This window comes from Chamaea fasciata, unplaced genomic scaffold (genome assembly GCF_029207755.1).
Source record: "Chamaea fasciata isolate MVZ Bird 193981 ecotype frontalis unplaced genomic scaffold, bChaFas1.0.hap1 SCAF_11, whole genome shotgun sequence".
NCBI classification, from domain to species: domain Eukaryota; kingdom Metazoa; phylum Chordata; class Aves; order Passeriformes; family Sylviidae; genus Chamaea; species Chamaea fasciata.
This window is the reverse complement of record NW_027094096.1, coordinates 7719545-7744987: the sequence shown is the minus strand read 5'-3', so window position 1 is coordinate 7744987 and position 25443 is coordinate 7719545. Positions and strand designations below refer to the sequence as shown.

Below are 25443 nucleotides of genomic sequence, written 5' to 3'. Positions count from 1 at the left end.
TTTATCTGTTACACCTAGTTAATATCTTCACTTCAAAATTTGATAGCAGAAAAGCTCTTGAAAGCATGTAACTCACCTATCACTTCAAGGTTATACTTCACAACTCAGCAAAGAACAACACTTAGCAGCATTTAGGTAAGTCTATAACTGTGATTTATTCATACTTACAGGCCTAACGTACTTAGATATCCAAGGTACTTGAACATCTAAGAAAGCAGCATTTCTCCCAGATGTGCTAGAGCATATGCACACGTGCCTGCACACGGACATGAGCAGTCAGTCAAGCAAGGTACCTGTGACAAATTCCCCTCAGTGCTCAGTGAAACATCCACGTTGGATGCCTTTGCATCTCCCGACAGGCGAAGGGTCGAGCCCCAAGGAGTGAGGGCGTCAGCCGGGGACTTGTCATTGTTCAGTAATCCTCCCAGTATAGGAACCCAGAGAGTTCACTGGCTCTGAGAGTCAGTCCCACTCAGAGGGACATTGCTGGTCACAGCCTGCTGCAGTGCAGGAGAGCTCAAACGGTCTCATTTTGGACCACTGTTTATAGGGTCGCAAGAGAGTGGCCTTCAGTCGGATCCATGTTCCATCCTGGCCACAGTTTGTGTTGGCACATTCTTCGGAGTGTGAGAAGGGGAATGTTACGGCGTTCAGGCAACAAAACTATTTTCCAAGACTGGTCATAAGGAAAACAGGAGCCTGTTAGACAGCAGTTCTTGGGAAGAGACAGTGTTTCTGATAAGCTCAGGAAGAGCTGAGGCCAGGTGCTCTTTCCAAGGCTGAGGCCCAATGAGCACATCTCAGATCTCAGTGTGGCCTGGAAAACGGGAGGGGGAGCAATTCACCAGCACAGCTCCACTCCACGTTTGTAGTTGGGACCCTCGAGGAGGCAGATGGGCCCCTGGGGCCACGTTCCAGAGGCCTGGGGGGCACAGCCCCAGGGGCTCCTGCTGCAGCTCTGTGAGCCTTGGCCTCAGCCAGGCATCTGGGCCACCCTGCCCTGTGGCTGTGCTCATTCACCCTCTCCTGTGCTCCTCCCTCTGACAAGCCTTGACTGAACCAGCTGCAAGAGGAAGCATCCCCTTAACCAAACCAGCTGGGCACTGAAAGGTGCCTCAGCACAGCAGGTGCTGTTGCATGAGACAGCTGGGAGCAGCCCTGACCATAACAGCAGCATCAGCTTCCCCTGAGCAGCCTGAGCCACGGGGGGAACAAAAGACAATCAGTCATCCCAGGACAGCCAGGGAACACTGTCCTGATGAATTCTGGCCCAAGTGGAAGACCCTCATTGTAGCTGCAGTTTTGGAAACAATGTCCAAAAGCCTTGGCAATTGTTTTCAGTAGTTACCACCAGGAGTTGTGTCAGAGATGAAACGGAAGGTTCCATCTCTGACGGCAAAGGCAAATCATCTTGTGGGCCTATAAAGAGCTCTGTCCTGAGGGAGGCTCCTGGAGGCCTCGTGGACCACAGCAGCCTGTGCCAGCAGCTGCCTGGTGTAATTCCTGGGAGCTCTTTGTGGAGCTGCTGGTAAGCTCAGGAGAGCAGGCAGTTCTCACCCTGGCAGAGCAGGTGGAAGCGGAGGGAGGAGGAGAACAAACGACCACAAGTCTCCAGCAATGCTGCGCAAAGGCTTTAATGAGAAGGAGCAAAAGCAGCGTCACAGAGCAGAGAGCAAGGAACACGTGTGCAGGGGTGAGGGAGGGAAAGGGATGGGCCCCTTAGCCAGGGACAAAGGGGATGATGCGGCGGCTTCAGCAGATCTGACCGCAGCGGGGGACAGGCAGACACAGGCCTGAGCCGCCCAGGCCAAGGGAGCCCCCAGAAGAGATGGGAACCCCCGAGGTGCTGAGGGAGCTGCCCACAGCAGCTGACAGAGAGGATCCCACGGCTGTGCTCTGAGGGAAGGAGGTGAGGATGGGGCCCGGCAGGGTCACCACCACCGGCGAAGGCTCGATGTACACCGTGGAGTCAGCGCAGCGGGCCAGGCAGGGCTCACTGCAGCTGCTGGCAAGGGGCGTTGGGCCACAGGGGCCGCAGGGCCGGGGGGGACAGGGTCTGCAGCAAGACATCTCTCGGAGCAGGAGGCAAAGCTGCAACACAGAGCACGGAGCAACAGCCTGCCTCAGCATCAGTCTGTCCGTCTCTCTGGCCCTCAGCTCTCTCCAGGGACACGTCTGGGCTTCAAAACGCACTCTGTGCCTACTGCTCCCACCACCCTCCCCGTTCCCTGCGAGTGCCACGGCACGGGAAGGCCGCCCCACTTCAGCAATAGGAGCCAGCACGGTGGCTTTAAGGCCCCTGTGGAAAGACTGGTCACAGCCCATCTCCACAACAGGCACGGCTGTGTTAGAGATGTCTACAGGGACGTGCCCTGGGACAGTTTGTTCCCCCACGGCAGGTGCCAACTCTGCTGGGCACTGATCCCCCTGAGACTGGCTGAGCCCCAGGGATCCCCTTCTGCTGGAACAAAGCCCCCTCTTCCCAGCTGTCCCCAGCCAGCAGCATGGGAAGGCTGACGGCCCTTCAACACTTCTGTGTCAGGGCCAAGCGGAGGCAGCCCAAGGATCAACCTGGGCAGCCTCCACGGCAGCAGTTCAGCCCACAGGGAGGGATGGAGCGGACTCAGGCTTACCTCGTTCCTTGAGGAAAGGGAGGCCAGAGAGCAGGATGCTGAGCCTGGAGCAGCGCAGCCTTTTATGCCGTGTCCCAGAGCCCTGTGGGGCCACAAACATTCCTTGCTCCTGAAACATCCAAACTCCTGGGAGTGGCCATTTGTGAGGCCTTGCTGCTGATGAGGTCCCTGCCTCTTTCATCTCTGGCATTTTTCACCAATTTCACACCACCCAATGCGGAAATGATTCATGTGTGTCCCAGCTTCGTAAGACCACTTGACTTGGAGGTCCCAGGCCGGTGAAGAAGGTGAGTTGAAATGAATTTGTGTAGTTTGTATTGCTTCTGTCACTTGTTCTTCTTGGTGGTTAATTGGGCTCCAGTTACAGTCAAATTCAGCCATGAAGAGACACCTCAAGTCAGCTCTCAGGAGCTTTCAGTGCAGGCACTTGGGTTAACCCTGAGAGCCATTTCTCCCATGGCTCATCACAGTCCCACAGAAGACTGTGGGTCAGTTGAGGCAGAAAGGCAACACTGCACAACCCCACAGTGGGGAAGAGACCCAGCTCTGCAGGAAGGTGGCAAAGCTCAGCGGCAAGGAAAGCGCATGTTCGGCTGCAAGGATGTCCCCTGCAGGCCTGAGTGACCGCCATGGGGAACTTGCTTACAGTGCACAGGCCGTACCAGAGCCTGGTTTGGTGATCAAAGAGATGCCGCGTCCTTCCCCGAAACAGACCCACAGGCACAATGACCTGTTTTGCTCAGCTGGCTCATCCCAGAGGACACAGACCTGGATGGTGGGTTTGGGGAAGAGGCTGACGGCTGGGAGCCCAAAGCCCATGGCTCTTTGTTTCTGGGTCAGGGATGGGGTTTCCCATTCCATGCACTTTACATTTCAAAGGGACACTGGATCAGTCTCCCAGAGCACGTGGCTGTCACGGTGATGTGCAAGAGCTGGGAAAATCCCTGAGCTCCAGGCAAACCTGAGTCACCCAGTGTGGACTTCAGTGGACTGGGTGCCACAGACTCAGGCACCCGAGGGATAACAGAGGTCATATCCTCAATGTTCTGCTGCCATGAAGGGTGTTTCCCCACCTTCTCTCCCCATCCGTGGATCACCCGGTGCTTCTCTGCAATCTCCTGCAGTTGCTGTCTCCCAAGGCATGATCTTTTGGTGGCTGTGCAGCTCTCCCAGGCCTGTCCCTTGTGTTTCCTCAGGGAGCCCTGGGATTTCCTTTCTTGCAACCTGTGATTGCTGCCTCTTGCCCTTTGACAGTGCTCCTCTCAGCAGAGTCTGGCTTCATTCTCCCCAGAACCTCCACGGGCTGGTGCAGACAGCAGCTGCAGGCCCCCCTCCATGCCTTGCTCATCTCCACCAGGTTGCCCAAGTGCAGTGCCCTCGGCCTCCCCACATGTGCCAGGTGCTGCAGACCTTTTGTTCTGCCTGGTGCTCTGGCAGTGCCTCTCCCCCTAAGAGACCAGCACCACCTCCCCTGTCCCCAGGGACACCAAATGGGGACACCAAGCCGGACGTGGCCTCTGCAGTGCCAGGGAAAGGGCACCATGCAGGAGGTGATCAGATCTCAGGCTTATGGGGAGAGATCTGGACATGGCCTGGAAGGAACTCTCAGGGTTAGGGCTGAAAGCTCCGCAGAGGACGTGGAGTGAGAGCTCTCATGGGACAGACTTTCTCTCTGCTTTCCTGCCCTTCTGCCCCCAAGGGATTCCTTGTCCCTGGCCTGAGAGGGCAATGCAGAGCAGGTGGCATTCCCTGCACACAGCCAGCCCTGTGCTCTCCAGGCTGCCATGGCACGGTCTCACCAGCCTGGGGCTGCAGGCAGCCTCAGTGTCATCTGCTGGTGGTCCTCCCCCTCAAGGACCTGGGGGTTCAGCTGTAGGAGCCCTTTCCATCTCCTGGTAGCCTCGCAGGGGTGCAGGGCATCCCTGGAAGTGCTGCCTAGGAGACAGGGACCTGTCTGACAGTGGCAGTGTTCAGAGGACAATGGCACGAGGCCCACGGCTTCTGGAGGCAGCTGGGAAGTTTGTTCTTCTCAGAGCTGGAGCACAGGACTTCCAGTGGTCTCTGCTAACCTCCGTTATCCTGGGTTGCCCTGCCTCCCATGTGCCCATGAGCAGGCACCAAAGGGCAATGCCTTTCGGAAAGCTGCAGCAGCAGCACAGGATTACATGGACGTACAAGGGGGTTTGGGACTGGTCCTAAAAGGTCTGGCAATGCCCCAGACAAAGGCTGAAGTTTCGGAGGCAGGAGGAGCCTCTGTGATCTGGTATCCCTGGAATGCCCGAGTCCAGGGCACCTTGTGCACTCATTTGCACATCAGGATGATTCAGGTTTGCCTGAAGCTCATGGATTTTCCCAACTCTACCACATCCCTATGATTCCCACATGCTCTGGGAGACTGATCAATATCCCTTTGAACTGTGAAACGAATTGAATGGGCAAAGTGATGCCTGCCCCAGGAAAAGGAGCCATGAGCTTTGGGCTCCCTGTCCTCAGCCTCTTCCCCAAAGCTGCCATCCAGATCCCAGCCTTGGGGCTGGACACGCTGATCAAAGTGGGTCAATTTGTGTGTGAGCAAATGGGTCAATTTGTCTTTCAGGGAGAGACCGTAGGCACGCCTTTGATCACCTTGCTACGTGTTGATTTCCTTGTTTTCTAGAGGATCCCAACTTCCCAAGCTGAGGCCTGAGCTCTGGTTGTAAAATGCATGAGGGCCTTGTTTAGTTTTCAAGGGGCACATGGCTGTGGAGATTCCCTTAGAGAATCCTTTGAGAGACAGTTTATTGAGTCCTTGGGTTTCTCCTCTTGGCTGGGAATCTGCCGCTGTTCCCCACGATCATGGGCAGGAAACGAGGCAGCGGCAGAGAATGATAAGAGATAACAGAAAGCCAGGCGCTCGTGGTCCTCACCTCTCTCAATGAGGAGCTTCCCTTCAGCCCACAGTGATCCTGCTTTGCCCCTGAGTTTTGCCACAGCCCTGCAGAGGTGCATCTCTTCTTCTCTACAGGACTGTGCAGCCTTGACCTTCCTCCTGAATTTACCCACCGTCTGCTCTTTGTCAAAGTCACCCCTGGGAGAAATGTCTCTCAGGGCTGGCTGGTGTGCCAGCTCCAAAAGCCCTTGAGGGCTCACTCAAGGTGTCTCTCAGAGCTAAATTCCACCGTGATGGGTGGCTGCAGTCCCCATGAAGACGGCAATGTGACAAAGGCCATCCGTGTGACACAAACCCACCTCCAGTCTTCCTCCACTCCAGCCTCAGACCTCTGAGCCAATTGGCCTCGTTCTTCTGGGACACAGATGAATCGTTTTGACACTGGGACATGGCCCACTCCCTTGGGCCTGGTCCTGACAGGAACTTAAACCACTCAGTCATCTGCGGGCAAAGCGGCACAGGGAACTGCCAGCAGTCCTGGGGACTACTAGAGCGTGTTGAGGAGCACTTCCCACTACAGGGGGTGGAGAGGCTGACCAGAGGAGAGGCACTGCTGGACCTGCTCTTGGCATCCTTCTCTCCAAATAGGAGTGATGTGGATTTGAGGGGGGCTGGCCACTCACTGTGTATGGAATTGCATGGATGGCAGCAACTCAAGGACTTGTGATCGAGAGCTCGATGTGCAACTCGAGTGGTGTCCAAGCAGTGATGAGTGTGGTTTCTCAGGGTTGGGTGATGGGACCAGGAATATTTAACACCTCGTTGGGAGACATGGGAGGAGGGATTGAGCACATCCTCAGCAGGTTTGTGGATGGCACCGAGCTCAGTGATGGGCTTGATTCTCTAGAGGAAGGGATGCCATCCCAAGGGACCTGGACAGGCAGGAGAGGTGGGCCTGTGCAAACCTCATGAAGGTCAACATGGTCAGGTGCCGAGGTCCAGGCAATCCCAAACATGGACACAGGCTAGGCCATGATTGGATTGAGAGCAGCCCTGTGGAGGGGGATTTGCAGGTTCTGGTGGTTGAAATACTGAACATGAACCTAGCTCGAGCTAGATGATTTTAAGGTCCATTCCATCCCGGAGTGATTCTAAGAGTCCATGCATGTGTCTGGGTTGTACGATGTGGGAACACAACATTGGAGATGAAAGAGGCAGGGACCTCATCAGCAGCAAGGCCTCACAAATGGCCACTCCCAGGAGTTTGGATGTTTCAGGAGCAAGGAATGTTTGTGGCCCCACAGGGCTCTGGGACACGGCATAAAAGGCTGCGCTGCTCCAGGCTCAGCATCCTGCTCTCTGGCCTCCCTTTCCTCAAGGAACGAGGTAAGCCTGAGTCCGCTCCATCCCTCCCTGTGGGCTGAACTGCTGCCGTGGAGGCTGCCCAGGTTGATCCTTGGGCTGCCTCCGCTTGGCCCTGACACAGAAGTGTTGAAGGGCCGTCAGCCTTCCCATGCTGCTGGCTGGGGACAGCTGGGAAGAGGGGGCTTTGTTCCAGCAGAAGGGGATCCCTGGGGCTCAGCCAGTCTCAGGGGGATCAGTGCCCAGCAGAGTTGGCACCTGCCGTGGGGGAACAAACTGTCCCAGGGCACGTCCCTGTAGACATCTCTAACACAGCCGTGCCTGTTGTGGAGATGGGCTGTGACCAGTCTTTCCACAGGGGCCTTAAAGCCACCGTGCTGGCTCCTATTGCTGAAGTGGGGCGGCCTTCCCGTGCCGTGGCACTCGCAGGGAACGGGGAGGGTGGTGGGAGCAGTAGGCACAGAGTGCGTTTTGAAGCCCAGACGTGTCCCTGGAGAGAGCTGAGGGCCAGAGAGACGGACAGACTGATGCTGAGGCAGGCTGTTGCTCCGTGCTCTGTGTTGCAGCTTTGCCTCCTGCTCCGAGAGATGTCTTGCTGCAGACCCTGTCCCCCCCGGCCCTGCGGCCCCTGTGGCCCAACGCCCCTTGCCAGCAGCTGCAGTGAGCCCTGCCTGGCCCGCTGCGCTGACTCCACGGTGTACATCGAGCCTTCGCCGGTGGTGGTGACCCTGCCGGGCCCCATCCTCACCTCCTTCCCTCAGAGCACAGCCGTGGGATCCTCTCTGTCAGCTGCTGTGGGCAGCTCCCTCAGCACCTCGGGGGTTCCCATCTCTTCTGGGGGCTCCCTTGGCCTGGGCGGCTCAGGCCTGTGTCTGCCTGTCCCCCGCTGCGGTCAGATCTGCTGAAGCCGCCGCATCATCCCCTTTGTCCCTGGCTAAGGGGCCCATCCCTTTCCCTCCCTCACCCCTGCACACGTGTTCCTTGCTCTCTGCTCTGTGACGCTGCTTTTGCTCCTTCTCATTAAAGCCTTTGCGCAGCATTGCTGGAGACTTGTGGTTGTTTGTTCTCCTCCTCCCTCCGCTTCCACCTGCTCTGCAAGGAAGATCCTTCCCTCTCCCATGACAAAAGATTAACTTTAAGGATGGGGGCCACTGCCCAATATTGCTAGAGCTCCTTGCACTGATTGCAGAGGAATGGAAAGAAATTGTCAGGGAAAAGAGGAAAAGAAGCTGCAGAGGAAAGGAGCAAGAAGGAGCAGTGGACAGGGCTGGGCATACAAGCAATGCCACACAGAGTAACCTGCTGTCACTGTGGGAAGGGTCCAACCTGGAAACAGCTGCCCAGAGTGTGTTCCCAGTCTCCGTTTTTGCATCTGACACAGGAGCCAACAGTGCCAGAGCAGCCTCCTGGGCCTGGACCCATTTTGAGTGGGTGGGCTCCAGCTCAGCTCTGTGTGATTCATCAGAAAACACTCCACATGTGATCCAGCAGCAGAGTAGAGCTGTGAGGGTGTCAGCATTCCGAGGAAAAGCCTGAGGGAACAAAAAGGCTGAGGTCCCACTGAGATTTGAACTCAGATCACTGGATTCAGAGTCCAGAGTGCTCACCATTACACCATGGGACCTTCTCCACAGGGCACTTTTGGCCCCTTGCTCAGCCAAGCCTCGCTCAGCCTTTTGCCCCCAGCTCAGGCTGCCTGTCTCTCCATCGCCTTGGACATCTATCACCACGTGCAGCCTTCCTGCACGGCCTCCAGGCACTCTCTAATCACACCACCCTTCAGGGCAGCAGCACAGCTCCTTCTGCAAGCCTGGCACGGCCTCTCTTACAAGTGCCAGGCTCAAAACCTCACACAGGCTTGTCTTTCCCAAATGGCAACAAGCTCGCTCTGACCCACGGCACGCCTTGGGAAGTCACCTTCACACGGCAGAAGCTCCCGTGCCTTCTCGTCTCCACTCCAAGCCACTCCTTCACCTTAAGGACCACTGAGAGGGAAATATTGTCTGATCTCTACAAAAGGTGAAGAACAACCGGCTGGGGAGCTCAGGAAAGGGGTTGCGGGGGCAAGGAGAAAGGACAGGCAGCATGAACACCTTTCTTTTTGCGTCAGACTCTTCCTCAGTTGAGGAATCAGAGTTTCAATGCTTCCATCCCAGATTTCAGGGTCGTAATCCCAGTTTGCAATGGTTGCACAGGTTTGTGGGCCAGCCACCCTTTGCTCTTTCCCCCTCATTTCTTGGTAACCTGTACTGCAAAGTGCTCTGCTGAAACTGCACATTTTTTCCCCAACCGCTCACCGTGCTCAACAGCATTATAAACCCTTGCCTATGTAACATCATGATAGCTCTCAGCTACTCTATGTTTTTGTCCTCTTCAATTAATTGTTGTTCTAGTTCTCAATTTTTTTCCATTACAACTTTGCATGCAAATAACAGGCAACCTGTCATTTGGTCAGCAAGAATTAGTTGCTCTTTAGATCCCTTCCAAGAAGTTTGCACAAACTCCCCCCAGTATTTTAACACCTCGATATGGCTCCCATTGTTCTGGTCCCATATTTGTATGCGTTTTTAGCCAATATTTGTGCAAGTTTCCAGCTTATGTCATAATGTATTCCATGGCTCCTGAGTCTACCCCAGTCGCTCTGCTAAAGGAGCCACAGCCTGAGGCTCCTTCTTTCAAAACATTATTATCACTGCACTTGCTTAAGATCAGTATAATGACAATAAAAATAGTAAGGGCGATAACTCTGTTGTATTGGTATTATCTGGCAACACCCCAAATACAAAGGACTAAGGGGTTTTTAATTCAACTTTAAAAGAATGCCAGTCACGTCTACAAAGTCTACGCCATGCAATAACTGTATGACACCAATTACACCTCAGACACAGATAAATTCTACTAAGTTCTCACACATGACTGGGTACCTGGACTAAATCTTGACTTCTCATATACCACACACGCACATAGAACAGCGTCTTTCAGTGCAGTGAAGTGCTTCACTCTCCTGGTGCCGCCCTGCGCTTTGCTGACCAAGCCCTGTACACACAGAGCACAGGGGTGCGTTCCACTCCCCTGGTGCAACCACATGACCCACTGACCTCAGAACAGCTTTTCCTGGTTCAGCTACATGCTCCACTCACCAGGCGCTCTCACATAAACTAAACAGTGTCACAATTTTTAGCAGCCACACACACAAACACCATCTTTTGGTGTAGCTACACGTCTTACTGCCCAAGCCCTGTTTTTCACACACAAACAGCAGCTTTTGGAGAAGCTGCATGCCTACCCCCTTGGTGCAACTATGTGCCCCATTGCCCTAGCCCCATCCATGTTAATGTGCACTCAAGCAAGGGTTAGTTTGCCACACATACACAGTCAAGACAGCATCAGTTTTTTGCTCTGGGTATCCCATTGTCATTGCCAATAATGTTACATGTTCGGAAGGATGCCCATGCACAAAAAGCTCAAGAAGAACTCAGAATAGCAAAGCAAATTAATTTCTTTAGTTGCATTAACACATAATGACCCCTGGATTCTGGAGAAGCAGCCAAGCAGGAGAAGGAGATGGAGCACAGCTTCCGAGCGGGACAGGTAGCAAGACAGTGCATCTTCGGGGCGTCCCCTGGATGAAAACAGCATGCATCTTGTCTTCCTCTCCCCTCCAAGCCAGGACCACACCTTCTATGTCCTCCTCAGGAGTGGCCAGTTTCAATATCATCTCACACGGGGCCAGCATGTGAAATGAGGTCATAACGACCTGTGATAACACCTCCATGTCAACAAGGGCTTTATTGTGTATTATTTTCCTTTCACAGGTTGAATCCCACCAGGTGACTGATACATAGTTTCATTTCTGAAGGTTTAATTCCTACCAACTAAGGAGGTCTTCTTCCACATTGTCATGTTTAAAAATAAGGTCGTCTTCTACATTATCTTGTTGACATGTACAACGGCGGACCAAATATGTTAGGCCTTAGACACAGCTTCGGTCCCTGACACACTCTGCCATCTGTAGCTGCTGCTTTGCACGTCTTTAAAGAGGTGCAAAAGAACTTTCAAGGAAAGGCGTTGTTGGAGACTGAAATGTTATAATTTATGGCTTAAACATCTTCATGGAGGATGTTTGTCTATAATAACCAAACTGTACAAAACCTGCAGAGAAAACCATGAAAACCCTGAATGTGGCCCTGGATTACTTGTTGATGGAAATAAGATAAAGTAATCTGAGTCTGAGCTGGGCGAGAAGAATACATTCACAGAGGGATCAAGCTTAGCATCTTCAGGGTGGAGACCATGCCCCAGAACTATCAGCTGCCAGGCTTGCACAGACCCTCACAGCAAAGGTTGGGAGGACGAGAGGTTTTGCGTGTGTAGTTTAAAAGCCTCTGGCCCGAGGCAGTGAATGCCCATCATCCACTGTGCAGACCTCCCCAGCTGCAGGGGCTCCTTCGCTCTGGGAAAAGCCACATTCACATGAAGCAGAGGGGGTATCATTGCTCATCAAAGGCCCCCCCAAAAGGGTCCCGGGACTCTGCACCAGAGCACTGCAACGTGATGCAACAGATCGACATTGTTGCAAGGGACAGTGTCAAACTTGCCCTCCCCAGGGGAGGCATGTGGGCCTTCCCACCTGGCCCAAATGTACATTAATCCGTTGGATTCTATACTTTTCCTTGTGAGGCGGCAGGGGACCCTCACCACGAAGATCAGACAGAGGGGAGCAACAAGAAGTCATTGAAACCCTTGGAAAGGTGTTATGTTCTGACTTAACCCCTGTCACTCTCTGTCCCCACACACCTCTATCTATTTTTCTTTTTCTTTGTCTCTTTTGCTATTAAATAAAATATATCAAGTTTTTTGGCACCAACATCTATGACCCATGTCATGTTATAGTTTGACATGGGTCAAATGCCAGGCACCTACAAGAATTGTTCGCTTTACCCTCTTCTGCTACAGTTGGGCAGAGAAGAGGGAAAAAAAGAATTAACAAAGGGCTCATGAGTTAAGGACTGAGAGAAAAACACTTAAAGGGCAAAACAAGGTTCAAACTTAAAGGCATAAAGTAAATTTATTATTAACGGAGTCAGAGGAGAATAATGAGAAGTAAGTTGCCATGACCACTTTCTAGAAGCCTTCCAGACCTGTCTTCTCCTCCCCAAGGGTAAAACGCCGGAAAGCCGCTTCCCCTCGCGGGGGTGTGCGCAGGGATGAGCAGCCCGCAGAGCAGGCTGGAAGCGCGGCTGCCTTGATCCCAGGAACAAAGTCACGTCAGTGCGCTGTGTGTGACTGCGCACAGGTAGCGGCTCGGCCAGCACTGCCTCCTTCACCCCGCACTCATAGTGGCTGCGATGTGTTCGCTACCAGGTGGTGCGAAGGCAGCTTCGGCAGCAGCGCAGAGGCAAGCGCCGTGCCTGCGCTACAGCCGCCGCCTCCTCCGCCTCGTCTCCCCCCCTTCCGCTCCGCCGCCTCGCTATTCCGTATTTCTTTCCCTTTATAGGAAAAGTATGCGCAGGTCCGGGGGGGCTGCCCTGAGTCACTGAGGCCTGCGGTGCCCGCCCACGCCCAAGGGGCCGGGGCGGGGTCAGCGCTGCCCGCCGGGGCCGCAGCGCCGTGCCCGAGCCGCGCGTCTCGCCCGGAGCCCCTCGGCCACAGCGCGGGGCTCGCCGCCATGACGGGCAGGTGAGGCCGGGCACGCGGGGGCCGGGCGGGGGTCTGGGCCGGTCCAGCCTTCACCGCCCTGGGCCGGCCGGGAGCAGCTCCTCCTCGCCCTGGGTAACGCTACGGGAAGGGTGGCGGGAGAAGGCTGTGCTGCGGTGAGGCTTGCGCGGAGCGGGGCGTGCTCCGGCCGGCCGTGCGAGCGCGGAGCTGCTCCGCTGTGCCTGAACCCTGCCCGGGGACACGGCGGAGGGCAGGGCAGAGGCAGAGCTGGGCGGGAGCAGCTGTGGATGGGAGCTGTGCTTGCGCAGCGGGCCGTGGTGGCGTGGCGTGACCGGGGCTGGCAGCCTGCTCCCGGGCCGCCCCGCACCGCTGCCCCGTCGGGGCCCTTCTCGCTGATCTAAACGCAGCCCCTCTGCCCGAAGATTGACTCTGCCCTTCCTCCAGCTGGCCTTGGAGTTAACATGTTCCAGGAGCTGTTTAAATCTGGGGCTTGCTTCTCCTCTCCTGCTCTCCTCTCAGTGGAGAACGCTGTGAAGCAACTTGACAGTTGTAAATGAGAAGAGGAGCGGGGAAAGCATTTCCTGGCATTTTGCGAGGGTTTGCACAAGTGCTTTGATGTCACTTTTTTCTTCCGTCTGTAAAATAAAACCCAGACGTTATAAGCAGTTCGTGGAAATGAGCTTGCTTTTGTGAAATATCTTGGAGATGAGAAGCACGAAGGAGTAATACTACAGTTAGCAAGGTGCCCTTTTTAGGATGCTCATCCTCAGAAGCCCTACTATCTTACTATAGCTCTGAAGCAGTGTTCTTCATGATTAGGAATACTGAGATGTAGTCAAGGCATTTTGTGTATAAGTATTCACTTTCCTTTTGTGTCAAGTCTTGATGTTTGTATTACAAAGCTTTTTCTGATTATTCAAAGTGGATCCTGATTAGTGGGTTGTTGGGTGTGAGAACCAGCTGAATAATTGTGTATGGTCATCTGTGATTTGGGAATATATTATCTTTGGTCTCTGATGACAAATTGATGCTTTTGGGTGGTTATACATGCTCAAAACTCTTCTGGATTTTGCCTCGTGTCTTTAATGGTCCCCTTTTTATTTTTCTAACATGTGAAACAGGTGTGTATTTACATGTTTATGTTCATTTTCTTAAAGCTAAAGGAAGACTTAGGAGCCTAAAATGTTCACGGGTCATGGGTATCCATCTAGCTCTAAAACAGAGAAAGGATGGAGAGGACTTAGGAAGAACTGTGGCTGTATGAAGCCAGCTGATTTATTTTTTCAGAACTGTGGCATGGTACTGTTTAGAATGACAGGCTTACCTCAGGTGAAGTCACTCAGGAGGACAGTGGGAGGTGCCAGGGAATAGTAATCCTTGTCTTCTCTCCATGCTTCCTCTGAAACTTGCATGTTGAAGTGCAACATTTCCTTTGGAAGCCCTGGCGTGAGGTGTGAGCCTGGGTGGACAATTCCAAGGTAGCAGAGACACTGCAAAGTGCAGTTCAAAGTGGTGCAGGACTTCTGTTCCCTTTTCCTTGGGTTTACTTCAGAGGGTTGTTAAAATGAGCAGGCCTTGGCTTTAGCTTATGAGAAGTGAATATGGGTGTTATTTAATGTTTTCAGAAATGTTTGTCAGCTATGAACATTTCTAAAGTTCTGTCTGATGTTGTTCCCAGGACAGGACAATTAACTCTTCTATCCGAGTTGTTTGTCACAGCTGTAAGTCAGCTGGCTGTTTCCTTGTTAATAGTATCATCCATTTAGGGAAGTAGCTTCCCAGCAAAGCTTTTCAGTGTCTGTGTAGCCTTGCACTGCTCAGCACCTTGTCTGGCCAATGCCATTGACAGGCACTGTGTTCAGTGTTGTTTTTCAGGCTGGGACAGACTCCTATGGCATTTGAAAGAATTCAGCATTGAGAATGTTCTTCCTTAGACACAGCTACATTTTAATCTGCTGAGTGGTACCCAGATGGTGTTCTGTGTTTGTTATCTGGTAGCTCTTCAAGCTTTCTGACATTACGTAGTCAGATGTTCTCCAGCATTTGGGACATGGGATTTTCAGTGTTCTGGGAGGAGATGAGCTGCTTCACAGCTGGAGCATCCCCAGCGTATCCATCAGTGGGGAACCTTCCTGAGCCAGGAACGGGACATAAATGTGCTTTTGATCTTGAAACTGTTGACACAGGGAATGATTGTGTTGTTTTGCGGTGGTCTAAAATGAAGAAGACTGGAAAACATGAGGTGCTGAAACAGCATTCTTTTTCACTTCACCTTTCTTATAAAGTAGGATTATGAAATTACTCTCTTAGGGGTACTCTGATTACAGATGCATTATTAGTATTAAAATACATGAAAAAAAGTCCATTTTCATTGTGTTCTGTCTCGTTTGGCTGCAGAGGGCATCTTCTGAATTTAAAAAACTGCAGTGGTTTGATTTATTGATTTTTAGCATTAGAGAAAAATATAAGTCCAGAAATAAGAAGTGCACATTTTTCTTTTTGTGTACTCATAGTAAAAAATTACTAAAATTGGTAACTAGGTGACTATCTAGCAAATGAAATGCAAATCTTAAAACATATCACTAGTTACATTTTTACAGTGTGAGAATTGTGTTTTGCTAGAGAAAACTGATAATTAGATAATTGGATTTTAGAAATTGTATTTGTGACTGTCAGGTCTGGTCTGGGCTATTGGGGAAATAGAGGAGGAGAACCACCTCCCTGACCTGCTGGCCACACTCTTTACTTTTATGAGGTTACATGTTGTTTTAACTACATTAAAAACAAATTCCAAATAATAGTGTGTTAGATGTAAAAACAGTATGTTTTTGTAAGCGGTTTTTCTGTGATTTTCAGTGCTGGTAAATACAATTGGTGTGATTTTTGGAGCATTTGGGAGTTAACTATGATACTTCCTTACCAATAAATAAGGGAATACCCCTTCTAGAATTGTATTTGATGCATTTAGTCCATCTGTTAATTGTGACTTTTGCCTTTTTGAGGATTGTTGGAGTTTGGGATGGGGTTGATTATTTTTGTTTGGTTGGCTGGATTTTGTTGTTCTATTTTTCTTTGTCTTTGTGATGGGCTTATTCCTAAGAAAGAGAATCTGTGAATGACCAGCGAGCAAAACAGTCAAATGCCTAAAGTAGAAACTAAACAAGAATGGAAGAGAGTTTCCTTTAAGACTTTGCTGCTGTGGTGTTGATAAGAAAACCCAAAGGTGAAAAATACTGGGCTGTTTTGTGTTGCCTTTAGAAATTAATCTGATACAAAGCCCAAGAAAACAGAAAATCCCGAGTGTATGTTACAGGGCATAATCATCTTCATAAGAAATTTTTGTTACCACTATATTTGGTCGAATTGGGATCTGGATACGCCTATGTACTTCCTGTAGTCAACAAAAGAAGAGCAGCTGCGTTTACAGATAGGCTTATTGATTGTCCCTAATCCAGTGAAGGTAAGAAATAACAGTATATTATTTTCAATTAGGCTAGCTGGTTAGATGCTTTTTTAATTCAGCGGAGAGCTACTGCTGCTGCTGTTCATGAAGCAGTTACAAGTAAAAGGGTTTGAAAGAAACATGTTTTAAGGACAATCTTACGAAAGGTTCTTGGTGCTGAGTAGACAGCACCTGCATTAAATAAGAGATATCTTATCTCTCTGAGTTAGAAGCAGCCATTTCTGCTCTTCTGGGTTAAAAATGTGGTTTTAATCTTAAACTTGTGATCTAAATTTGCTCTCTGGATAGGAAGGTCCTTAGTCTGTTCTGGGGCCATAGAGTTGCTTCTCTAAGGAAGAACCTGAAAGTGCCTGAAAAGTCTGGCTTCTTTCTTCTCTGCTTTGGCCCAGAAAGTAACCACCTGTAAAAGTTTGGCATCAACCCTGTCTCTTAAAAGCAGTCTATCAAGAGGGAAAGAAACAACAAACCTGTGCATTTTCACTCTTCATGTGTAAGGTGGCAAGAGAGGAGTGAGTGAGCTTGTGTTGAGGGATGGGAAGACAGGATGTTTGCTGTTGAGATTTTGGCTTTTTTTTTTTTTCTTTAAACCCCTCATCTTCTCTTTTGAAGAAGACAGTCATAGTTTCCATGGAAGAGTGATTGTTTGAAAACCAATAGAATCATGTCATATGAGTCAGGTAAAAGCTTAAGGGTTTGAGAGAAAAGGAGGGTTTTTGTCAGATTGCTTAAGGATAAGGGAGATTAATGTTGTGGTGATTTAATATTTTGCTTTGTCCTAGAAGTAAAAATGTGATTTAATCTTACATTTTAAAAATGGTTTATTGCTCTAAAATTTCAAAGGTCAGCAAAGACACCCAGTGTGGAGGACATTTTTCTTTATTCTATTTACATTCCAAAATAGAAAAGGATGAACTACACTTACAGTCTGAAAGAAATGGTAGTGGCAGATTGATGTCAGGTCAAGAGCTGAAACTCTCAAGGAAATGAGGGGTGCATTATAGATTTTAAGGTTGCTGATTCGTGATTTTAAAAGTATGTTGTTTGTTATTCATGCCTGTTCTAATGGGCCCCAGTAAACCCTTCTGTTTTCTCTTTAAGTGTCAGAAGGGATTCCTGCTTGTTAATATTTGTTTAGAACTCATGAAGTCATCAGTCCTCTCAATTTTTTATCTCTGTAGCTTGCCAAGCTGTATTTCATGCTCATGCTACAAAAATCCCTTCCCTTTTTTTTTTTTTTTTTTTTTTTTTTTTCTTACAATTTACTAAAAGGTAATTTGTTAGAAATGACTCTTAGAATATTTTTCATGGTAATCCTTGAAGGCTGGAGAGCTCTGGAGACTGGAATGCCAAGTATGTTCTTCCTCCCTGCTTCCTGACCCTCTGCTGTGTGTGACTGCTGCCGACTGCAATGAGTCCAGGGAGCAGAAGTTTTGCAAGCTTGTTTCTTGGAATATGCTTTGTCCAAATGGAAGGAACAACTCTGTTGTTTACAGTGTCCTTAGGACGTGGTGTGGTAGAGCAGCCTGCAGGAAAGTGTGTGGAGATGCCAGGGTCAGATACTGATCTGCAGTAAATGATAGCGTTTGCTATCAAGAGCTCTAGTAATCGGCTTTGCCTTTCTGCATTTCTCTGTGCTTTGATCAGAAAGTTTTCTTGATTTAAGTGGCTTAATCTTAGACTGAGGGTTGTTTGTTTGGCTTTTTTTTTAACCTCACTTGTGACATTTATACAGATGCATTCTGTAAGGCTAGGACATAACAAGGTGCTGGTGTAGCCCCTTGTGTACTGCATTAAGTAGATAATTACTGGTGGAATACAGGAAAGAGGTTGGCAGATCTTTTAACAATATGGCAAAATGGCAGAGAGGTTGTAAGAAACAGTGCTTGACCGGGTGTCTATGCATCCTGCTTTAGCTCTTCTGAAATGTAAACGCAACTCCCCAAAGGAAGGTGACTCACTGAGTATTGGTGCTGCTGGTGTTGCTCCAGTTGTGTCCCTGCATTCCCCTGCCGAGGGGCCTTGGGTGGCATGGCCGGCCTGCGGCTCCAGGGGCTGGCGGCCTCCAGGCTCTATCAGCGCCGGCAGGGGCAGGATCGGCTGAGTGCCACAGGGTCACTGCCCAGCAGCAGGACAGACACGGCCGCTGGGATTCCTGGGTATGTCTCCGAGATGAAGGGAATGGCATCTTCCAGGATTTGGTAGATTTTCGGTTTTGGTGGTTGGGGCTGTTTTATTTAAAGTGAGAGTTGTTTGCACGGAGCCAGAAGGGGATGAGGTCTGTTTGTTTTCATTTCCAAGTAGATTAAGAAGGAAAGGACTTTCCTGATGAGAAAGCTTTCAGTTTTAACAATAACAGGAAAGCAACGATGGAGAACCTTTCCCATTTTGTGCTCTGTGCTAGACTGTCCAGAACCAGCGTTGGTGCGTGTGTGGGTTTTGCGTGGCCTGGTTTTGGGTAGCGGGGGCCACAGAGGTGGCTTCTGTGAGAAGCTGGTGGAAGCTCCCACCGTGTCTGACAGAACCAAACTCTGATAACTCTGAAGATGGATGTGGCCGGGGCTGGGCCAGTTAGAGCTGTTGGTAATGCCTCTGTGATAACGTATTTAAGAAGAAAATTAAGACAAAGTGGGGCACAGTTTTTTCTAGACAGAGAAGAGGAGGAAATGATGAGAACATGTGAGGGAAACGACGTGGACACCAAGGTCAGTGGAGAAAGGAGGGGGAGAACGGGCTCCAGATGCTGGAGCTGAGATTCCTCTACAGGCTGTAGTGAGGACCATGGTGAATGAGCCGTGCCCCTGCAGCCCATGGGGATCCACCCACAAACCATGGGGATCCACAGGGGATGCAGAGATCCCCCTGCAGCCTGCGGGGATCCACCCACAAACCGTGGGGATCCACGGGGGATGCAGAGATCCACTTGCAGCCTTTGGGGATCCACGGGGGATGCACAGATCCAGCTGCAGCCCGTGGGGGAGGTGCCCACGCTGGAGGGGGTGGATGCCTGGAGGAGGCTGTGATCCAGTGGGAGACCTGACAAATTGACCCAAACCCCCATGCCTTGTCTCCCTGCTCTCTCAGTGGGAAGTAGGGGGGGGGGGGGGGAAAGGTGTTTTAAGGGCTTGTTTTAATTCTCATTATCCTCCTCTGACTTTTTTAGTAAGAAATTCACTTTGTACCTCTAAGTTGAGCCTGTTTTGCCCTTGGAGTGTTTTCTCCCAGTCCTTATCTCAACTCATGAGCCCTTTAAGTTTTCTTTTTCCTCCTCTACCCTGCTATAGCAGGGGAGGGCGGGTGAGCAACTGTTGTGGGTCCCTGGTGTTTGGCCAGTATCAAACCATGGCAGTGCTAATGGTCAAGCATTTGGGTACTGTGGGAGTAAAAAGTGAAATGCAGTAATTTTTCCAAATGTTGATAAAATTCTGTCATTCCGTGGGTTTTAGGCTTCAGTAGTCAGTTCTTCACCTATACTGTTAATAGCAAGTTTGATTTTAAGTTTTTGTAAATAACTCCAGTCCAGCTTCAGAAACCGAAACTTTCAAGTGTAGCTGCTTCATGGGAATGTGTAAACCAGGGCTTCTTTAATCTGTCCAGACCATTCCCTTGCTTGATATGACCATGACTTATTCCATACTTCACATTAAAATTTTACTTCTGAGTTTTCATTAGTTAATTTTGTGCAGGAGGTAAATTAACAGGAGTTAAATAAAACTTAGTTTCTTTGGGAGAACTGTGAGCTGCAGCAGCAATGTGGGATCTGAAGTCTGTGTCACTGGAGAGAGCAGTGAGCATCCAGGAGAGGTGATTTTCTTTTTCTAGCAGTCGGGAGTTCTGAGTTTGAGACTTTTCTTAGTAGGAAGAAGGCCTGCTGCTTACCTGGAAATGAGAAATTAGTTTGGCCTCTCAATATGAACTATGCCTCCCTCACTAAAACCCTATTTTTCCTGCTCTTTTCCTTTTAGCCAATAGCTCTTAGTTGGTAATTTTTTTAATTTTTCCTACACGAAGCTGTGGGTGTGAATGTATGAGAATTTAATGAGGAGGGGATCTAACAAGGTAGTAAGGGAAATGGTGATGCCATTGAGTGGAGACAGGGCTGTTCAGGAAAAGTGAGAAGTGTGGAAGAGACCTGTGAAAGGAAAGAAAAGCACTGAAAAAGCAGATGCACAGTTAAATTGAGTACATTTTTCACATCATAGTTCTTGAAGCAAAGTAAGCATAGAGCCAATATACTTTGGTTTTATTGAGCAGGTGACAGTGCTGAAAATTTTAATTCCTTTGAGATGTTTCTCTCTTGAATTATTGTATTTTATCCATGGGTTTTGAGCTAGTGATAATTTTTGCTTCTCCTTTCTGATAGGCCCTGATAGTCTGTGTCCTTTCTTCAGGCAAAGGAGAGTAATCCAACAGTAGCGCTGCTGCTAGCTGGTGATAATTGATGAATATGTGGGGAATGATGTGTGTTATCAGTGCTGGTAAACAAACATATTTAAGTTCCTTTGAGATAACAGAAGTGAAGTAGACAAAGATTTAATGTGTGTAAGGAGTTATTGATCAAACATGTTCTGGATGAAGTGGTACATACTTGATAATAAAAGAGTGGTTTTCCTGTGTAAGAGGCATAATTTATTTAAAACCTGTACATTTTGTTATGTTGTTGATATTCGCCTGGGCTGAGTGAACACTGCTGACTGTGTCTTTTTAAGTAATTGGTCATGATTTACTGGCAATAAGTATGTCTTGGTGTGGAGAGGGACTCCCAAGTATCCATGGCATAGGATTTTTTTCTGTGTGAATACCGAGAGACTTTTGTTGCTGCTGGTTTCAGAGGTCTGCCTGATGGCAGCTTCCTGCAGGCCAACTATGCAGATGTTGTACTCTGGCCTCAGCTGCAATATGTGCAATTCTTCTTTTTTTTTTTTTTTTTCTTTTTTTTTTTTTTTAACCCCTCTAGTTTCTACTAACTGCAAATTGCTGTTGCTCATAGGCCCAAGGAGAGATTTTTTTTTTCCATATTGTGACCATAAGTTGCATTTTCCATATTGTGACCATAAATTTCGGTTATCCCTGTGTTCTAAACAAGAAAGAAAAATGCTTATTTTTTTATTAGGGAAGATATACTGAGAGAAACACTATTCATTTCTTCTTTAGCCAGTGAAAAAACACTTAGCATGAACTGAAAATTCAATGCGAGCAGAAGGAGAAATGTTGAAAATGTTAAGCTATGCCCGTGGTTTAACAAATGCACAACAAATCATGCATTAAACAAATGGGAATTACTTTTTTTCCAACATTTTATGACTAGTTTAATAATAACAACACTAAAGAAGTTAATTCAGTTTGGGAAGATTGTCCAGATAAGTCAATTGCAGCAAGAGATTTTGGAATGATAAGAGTAGTTGAGGACTGTTTTTCAGCACTAGTTCATAACCTGACACCCTTCCTCTTTCTTTTGTCTTTGCATTAGTCATTATCTGTGAAATTAATCATAAAGTCTGGTATTGTCCCAGCAGATTTCATTTGTATCTTTGTCAACATTGAGGACTTTAGAACACTTAATTCTGAGCCGTGCTGTGGGGGTGGGAGCCAGCCCCACTCCTGGAGTGCTCTCATTTTTATCTTGGCTGCTGACGTCTGTGACACACACACAAGTGGTGGTAGCTCTTCCAGTTTTGATGTTTCACTATTGTATCTGTCTGTGCATGCATACTAGAAATGTAATCATATTGTGATATTTTCTGTGTGCACTCGCTCCTACTGGTAGACCAGAAGGAGCAGAAAATACATTTTTGGGTTCCCTAGCATAGGTTTTGCTCTCTGCTGAGGTTTGGATAATGCCCTGGGTTCTTGTATCTTGAAGCATTATCTTACTTTCTTTGATAATAAGATAATTTGTTAAAGGTACAGAGATAATGATGAAAGATTGGGGAAAGCATTGTTTGAATGCTGGTGTTTTTTGGGTTTGTGCAGGACAGGATAACTTCAGGATGCTGATCTCATCGTGCCTTTCCTGTCTTTGTGTCACTGGCTTATTGTTAAAACAGAGGAAGATTCTTTATTTTACTGAATAGCAAAAAATCAATGAGCAAACAGAATGGAAGCAGCACTCTATATTGAGGACTGTCCTTTGTGGGAACGATTTAGGTGTAAATATCTGATGAGTGGCGCAGCAGGTCAGAGTTTTGTGGTTACTCCTGGTGCTGCTATCAAGAGGATGGTTGTGGTGTTACCTTTCCTTTCCCCATGCTGCCAGAAGTGCTTTTGCAGCAGTGCAGTAAACTGAATGATAAAACTGCTCTGAATTAGCACGGTGCTCCCTCTTCCTTCCAGCTTTGGTTAATTTTAACCTTGAGCTGGTTGAAAAAATGCTTGTTTCTGTATAAACAAGAGGGCGCACAGGGGTGTGGACTTGGGGGAAATTAAGAAATTGGCAAATGTTACAGTAAAACCTTTGAATAAATGCAAAGTCCTATCTTCAGGGCAATGCTGAAGTGGCAAATTGTAGCTTTAGTGCGAAATAATAAAATGTCTTAGGTGAAGACAGATGCAGAGTTATAAATGAAATAAGAGCAAGGATGCAAAACTCTTTCTGTGGATTGTCAAAGAGCCACAGCTGCTGGTTTGCATTACAGGAGATAGATTGGTCAGGAGCTGATGTGGTTCAGCTGACTCCTGGTAGTCTGACTCTTCCCACAAGTTTCAGTTGAGTTTTAGCTGAGGCAGAGAACTGAGTTATTTTTTGTAATGGTTCTTTCATTTATATTTTCCTGGACTAATAGTTTCTCTCATCTGCATAATGAGTCCCACTCATTAGCTCATTTGCATGGACACCTCAGACTGTACCATGATCATCTTTCTTATGCCTTTAGGGAAATCTTGTCAGCAGCAGCATCATCACAGGGCCTGTGTCATCATTATCTCTCTTGCCAAGACAGCCATGGGACTTGTGTGGGAATCTCTCCTGGAGTGTCTGGTGTGAAGTGTCACAGCTGCACTGCGTTTCATGCAGGACCGTGGCTGTGCCGGTTGCAGGCTTGAGCTGTTGCGAAATGCTGTTGTGGAGGTGGCTGCTCTGGTCTAGCAGAGTTCAACCCTGCTTGTTGAACCCCATAGGTGGGTCCCTTTGGAGAAAGAGAAAAGAAAGAAAATTAGGATTTTTTTTAAATGTTGATTTCATGTTTATAAAGAAAAAGACCCAACAAACACAACACAAGGTGCTTTGCTGTTAGTGTCTAGCATGTAATACTCAATACAGATAAAAATATCTCGGGTTTTTCCCAGAGGTGATTTTTCACTATGATGACATCAGTCTTTATTAATCTTGGCTGCTGGCTAGCTAAAGTCTTGGAATTTAAGAACTGAATTTTTCAACAAGGAAAAAGTACTTGAAGGGAAAGATTATATTTTGAAGTCCTGGTACAGATTTGTGTGGTGTAGCTGGAAGAGTGGTGTCTGAAAACCAAGCCGATTAGGTGTTGGCTTTGCACAAACACTGATGTTTTTTGGGCTGACCTATTCCCTTGGTACTGTGTCAGGATAAAAAAAAAAATCTTTAACCTATGATGTCTAGTTTATGGAATTACAGGATTTCCTCTTGTCCATAATTCTCGTTCATGTCTGTCTTTTTACATATCCTTTGTACTGCAAAAAGGAAACAAGTTTTAACAAATTTTTGCTAAATTGGTATTCCATTCTTGAAGCTATTGTGGTCTCTCTTGGTTTTTGCCTCCCTTGGAATTGCAGCGGTAGAAAGAAAGTCTGTTTTTACTGAGGGGTCGCTCTAGGTCACAGCCTGGGATGTTAGTGCAGTCTGCAGAGGGGAGCCAGCTGGAATGCAGGGCTGGTTGTGTTACCTCGGGAGTGTGCAGCTGCTCCCTGCTCAGTTGAGCTCAGGGCACGAAGCCCTGGAATACAGACAGTGGCCTGTTTTTGAAGGGGATGTCTCTGGGCAGAGGAGGGAGAATCTTCTGCTCCTGGAAAAGCTTCTTGAATTACTGTTCTCCATGAAGAGGTGGGGAAAGTAGCGTGTTGGGTTGTTGAGTAACACTAACAATAGAAAATCAATTCAGAGTAACTTTGAATCTAAAATGAAAGAAAAAAGCCTTGTAAAGCAAGCTTTTATTTTATGCATGTATTACCTACCTCAGGAAAAGTACTATCCAAGTAGTTTAGTAGGAGATTTTTGAACATGATGACAGTTTTTATACTTCCACCTATAAAACTGCAGTCTTTCCAATGCTAGAATTCAAAAGGTGTCCAGAAGGCAAAAAAAAGTTTTTCTATATCTAAAAGTGTAATAATATTGAGGTTTTATACTATTGGATAGTCTTGTGGTTAAAAGAAAGATCACACTGCAACAAGAAACTGAGATGTACCTGATAATTTTTCCCTCCTGGTTTGCACAGGTGATACACATTCTAAAGCTGTATTAACTTGGATTAGCATGATGGCAGGCATAAAAATTTTGTGGAAGAGGTTAGGGTGATTCCTTATTTTAGGGTAGATCGAGGAAATGTTCTTTACATGATTTATAGGTGTGGCTTGAGGGGATGTTAGCCTTATGTTCTGGGGAAATGAAGCTGAGGCATTGGCCAAGCCAGCTAGAGGGACTTCTCCCTGCCTCTAGCTTTGTAACACTTTGACAGTTTGAGCTAGTTTGTCAGGAGGACAGGGGCCTGTAGAGGGGGAAATGCTTTGTTACTGCTGACAGTGAAGGGGAGAGTGCAGTGGGATATTAGTGTTTATTATACATCAGAAAAAACACATCCTGAGACCAGGAGACCCAAGAAGTCAGGATCACTGGGTTTGCTGCTCTCCAAACTGCTGGTTTGTGAAAAATTGTAGGTATTTGCTGTGAGCTACTAGCAGGATGATGTAATGGGGTGAAATATTGGTGAAGCAGCCAAAAGTGTGCAATAGATATATCTAGTATGTGACCTCATCTGCCACATACGAGTTGTCAGAACCTTCTTTCTAACCAATGTCAGTGATTCATTGACTCATTGATCTTTTTTTTTTTTTTTTCATGTGAAAGGGAGTTGAAAGCAGATGGAATATTGTGTTTATAAACATTCTTACTCCTGTCTTTACTCCAGTAATATGTCTGATGCTCTGGCAAATGCGGTGTGTGAGCGCTGCCAGACACGGTTCGATCCTGCAGAGAGGATTGTGAACAGCAACGGGGAGCTCTACCACGAGAACTGCTTTGTCTGTGCTCAGTGCTTTCGGCAGTTCCCAGAGGGACTCTTTTATGAGGTGAGTTCTCAGACTGGTTGGAAGAGAAGAGAAATAGCTGTGGTAAAATGCAAGGAATTCTCATCTTTCTAGCACGTTTAATTTCCTAGCCCTAAACATTTGTTGCCATTTTTTTGAGGAGCTTCCAACTTAATTTCCCTTTCTTTCTTCTCACATACTCCTTCAGTAACAGCAAAAGCTGCTCTTTGGGTAAGACACATTTG

At 48.2% G+C, this 25443-nt stretch overlaps 1 protein-coding gene and 1 non-coding gene across 4 annotated transcripts in view; one reads left to right on the top strand and one right to left on the bottom strand.

The window, feature by feature from the left end:
- Positions 1-8416: 8416 nt before the first annotated feature.
- On the bottom strand, positions 8417-8488 carry TRNAQ-CUG (transfer RNA glutamine (anticodon CUG)). The gene has a single exon. It is a non-coding gene; the product is annotated as a tRNA-Gln (tRNA).
- A 3936-nt stretch (positions 8489-12424) lies between these two features.
- The window catches only part of LOC136295558 (LIM and senescent cell antigen-like-containing domain protein 2), a 31527-nt gene continuing 18508 nt past the window's right edge, over positions 12425-25443 (top strand). The window contains exons 1-2 of one of the 3 annotated variants that reach the window (XM_066194207.1): positions 12425-12539; positions 25081-25240. In XM_066194207.1, the coding sequence (XP_066050304.1) occupies positions 25085-25240 (156 nt within the window). In that variant the 5' untranslated portion in view covers positions 12425-12539; positions 25081-25084. Of the gene's footprint in view, positions 12544-18470; positions 18688-25080; positions 25241-25443 lie in introns of those variants that run through there. The other 2 variants (XM_066194205.1, XM_066194206.1) reach the window with 2 other exon arrangements.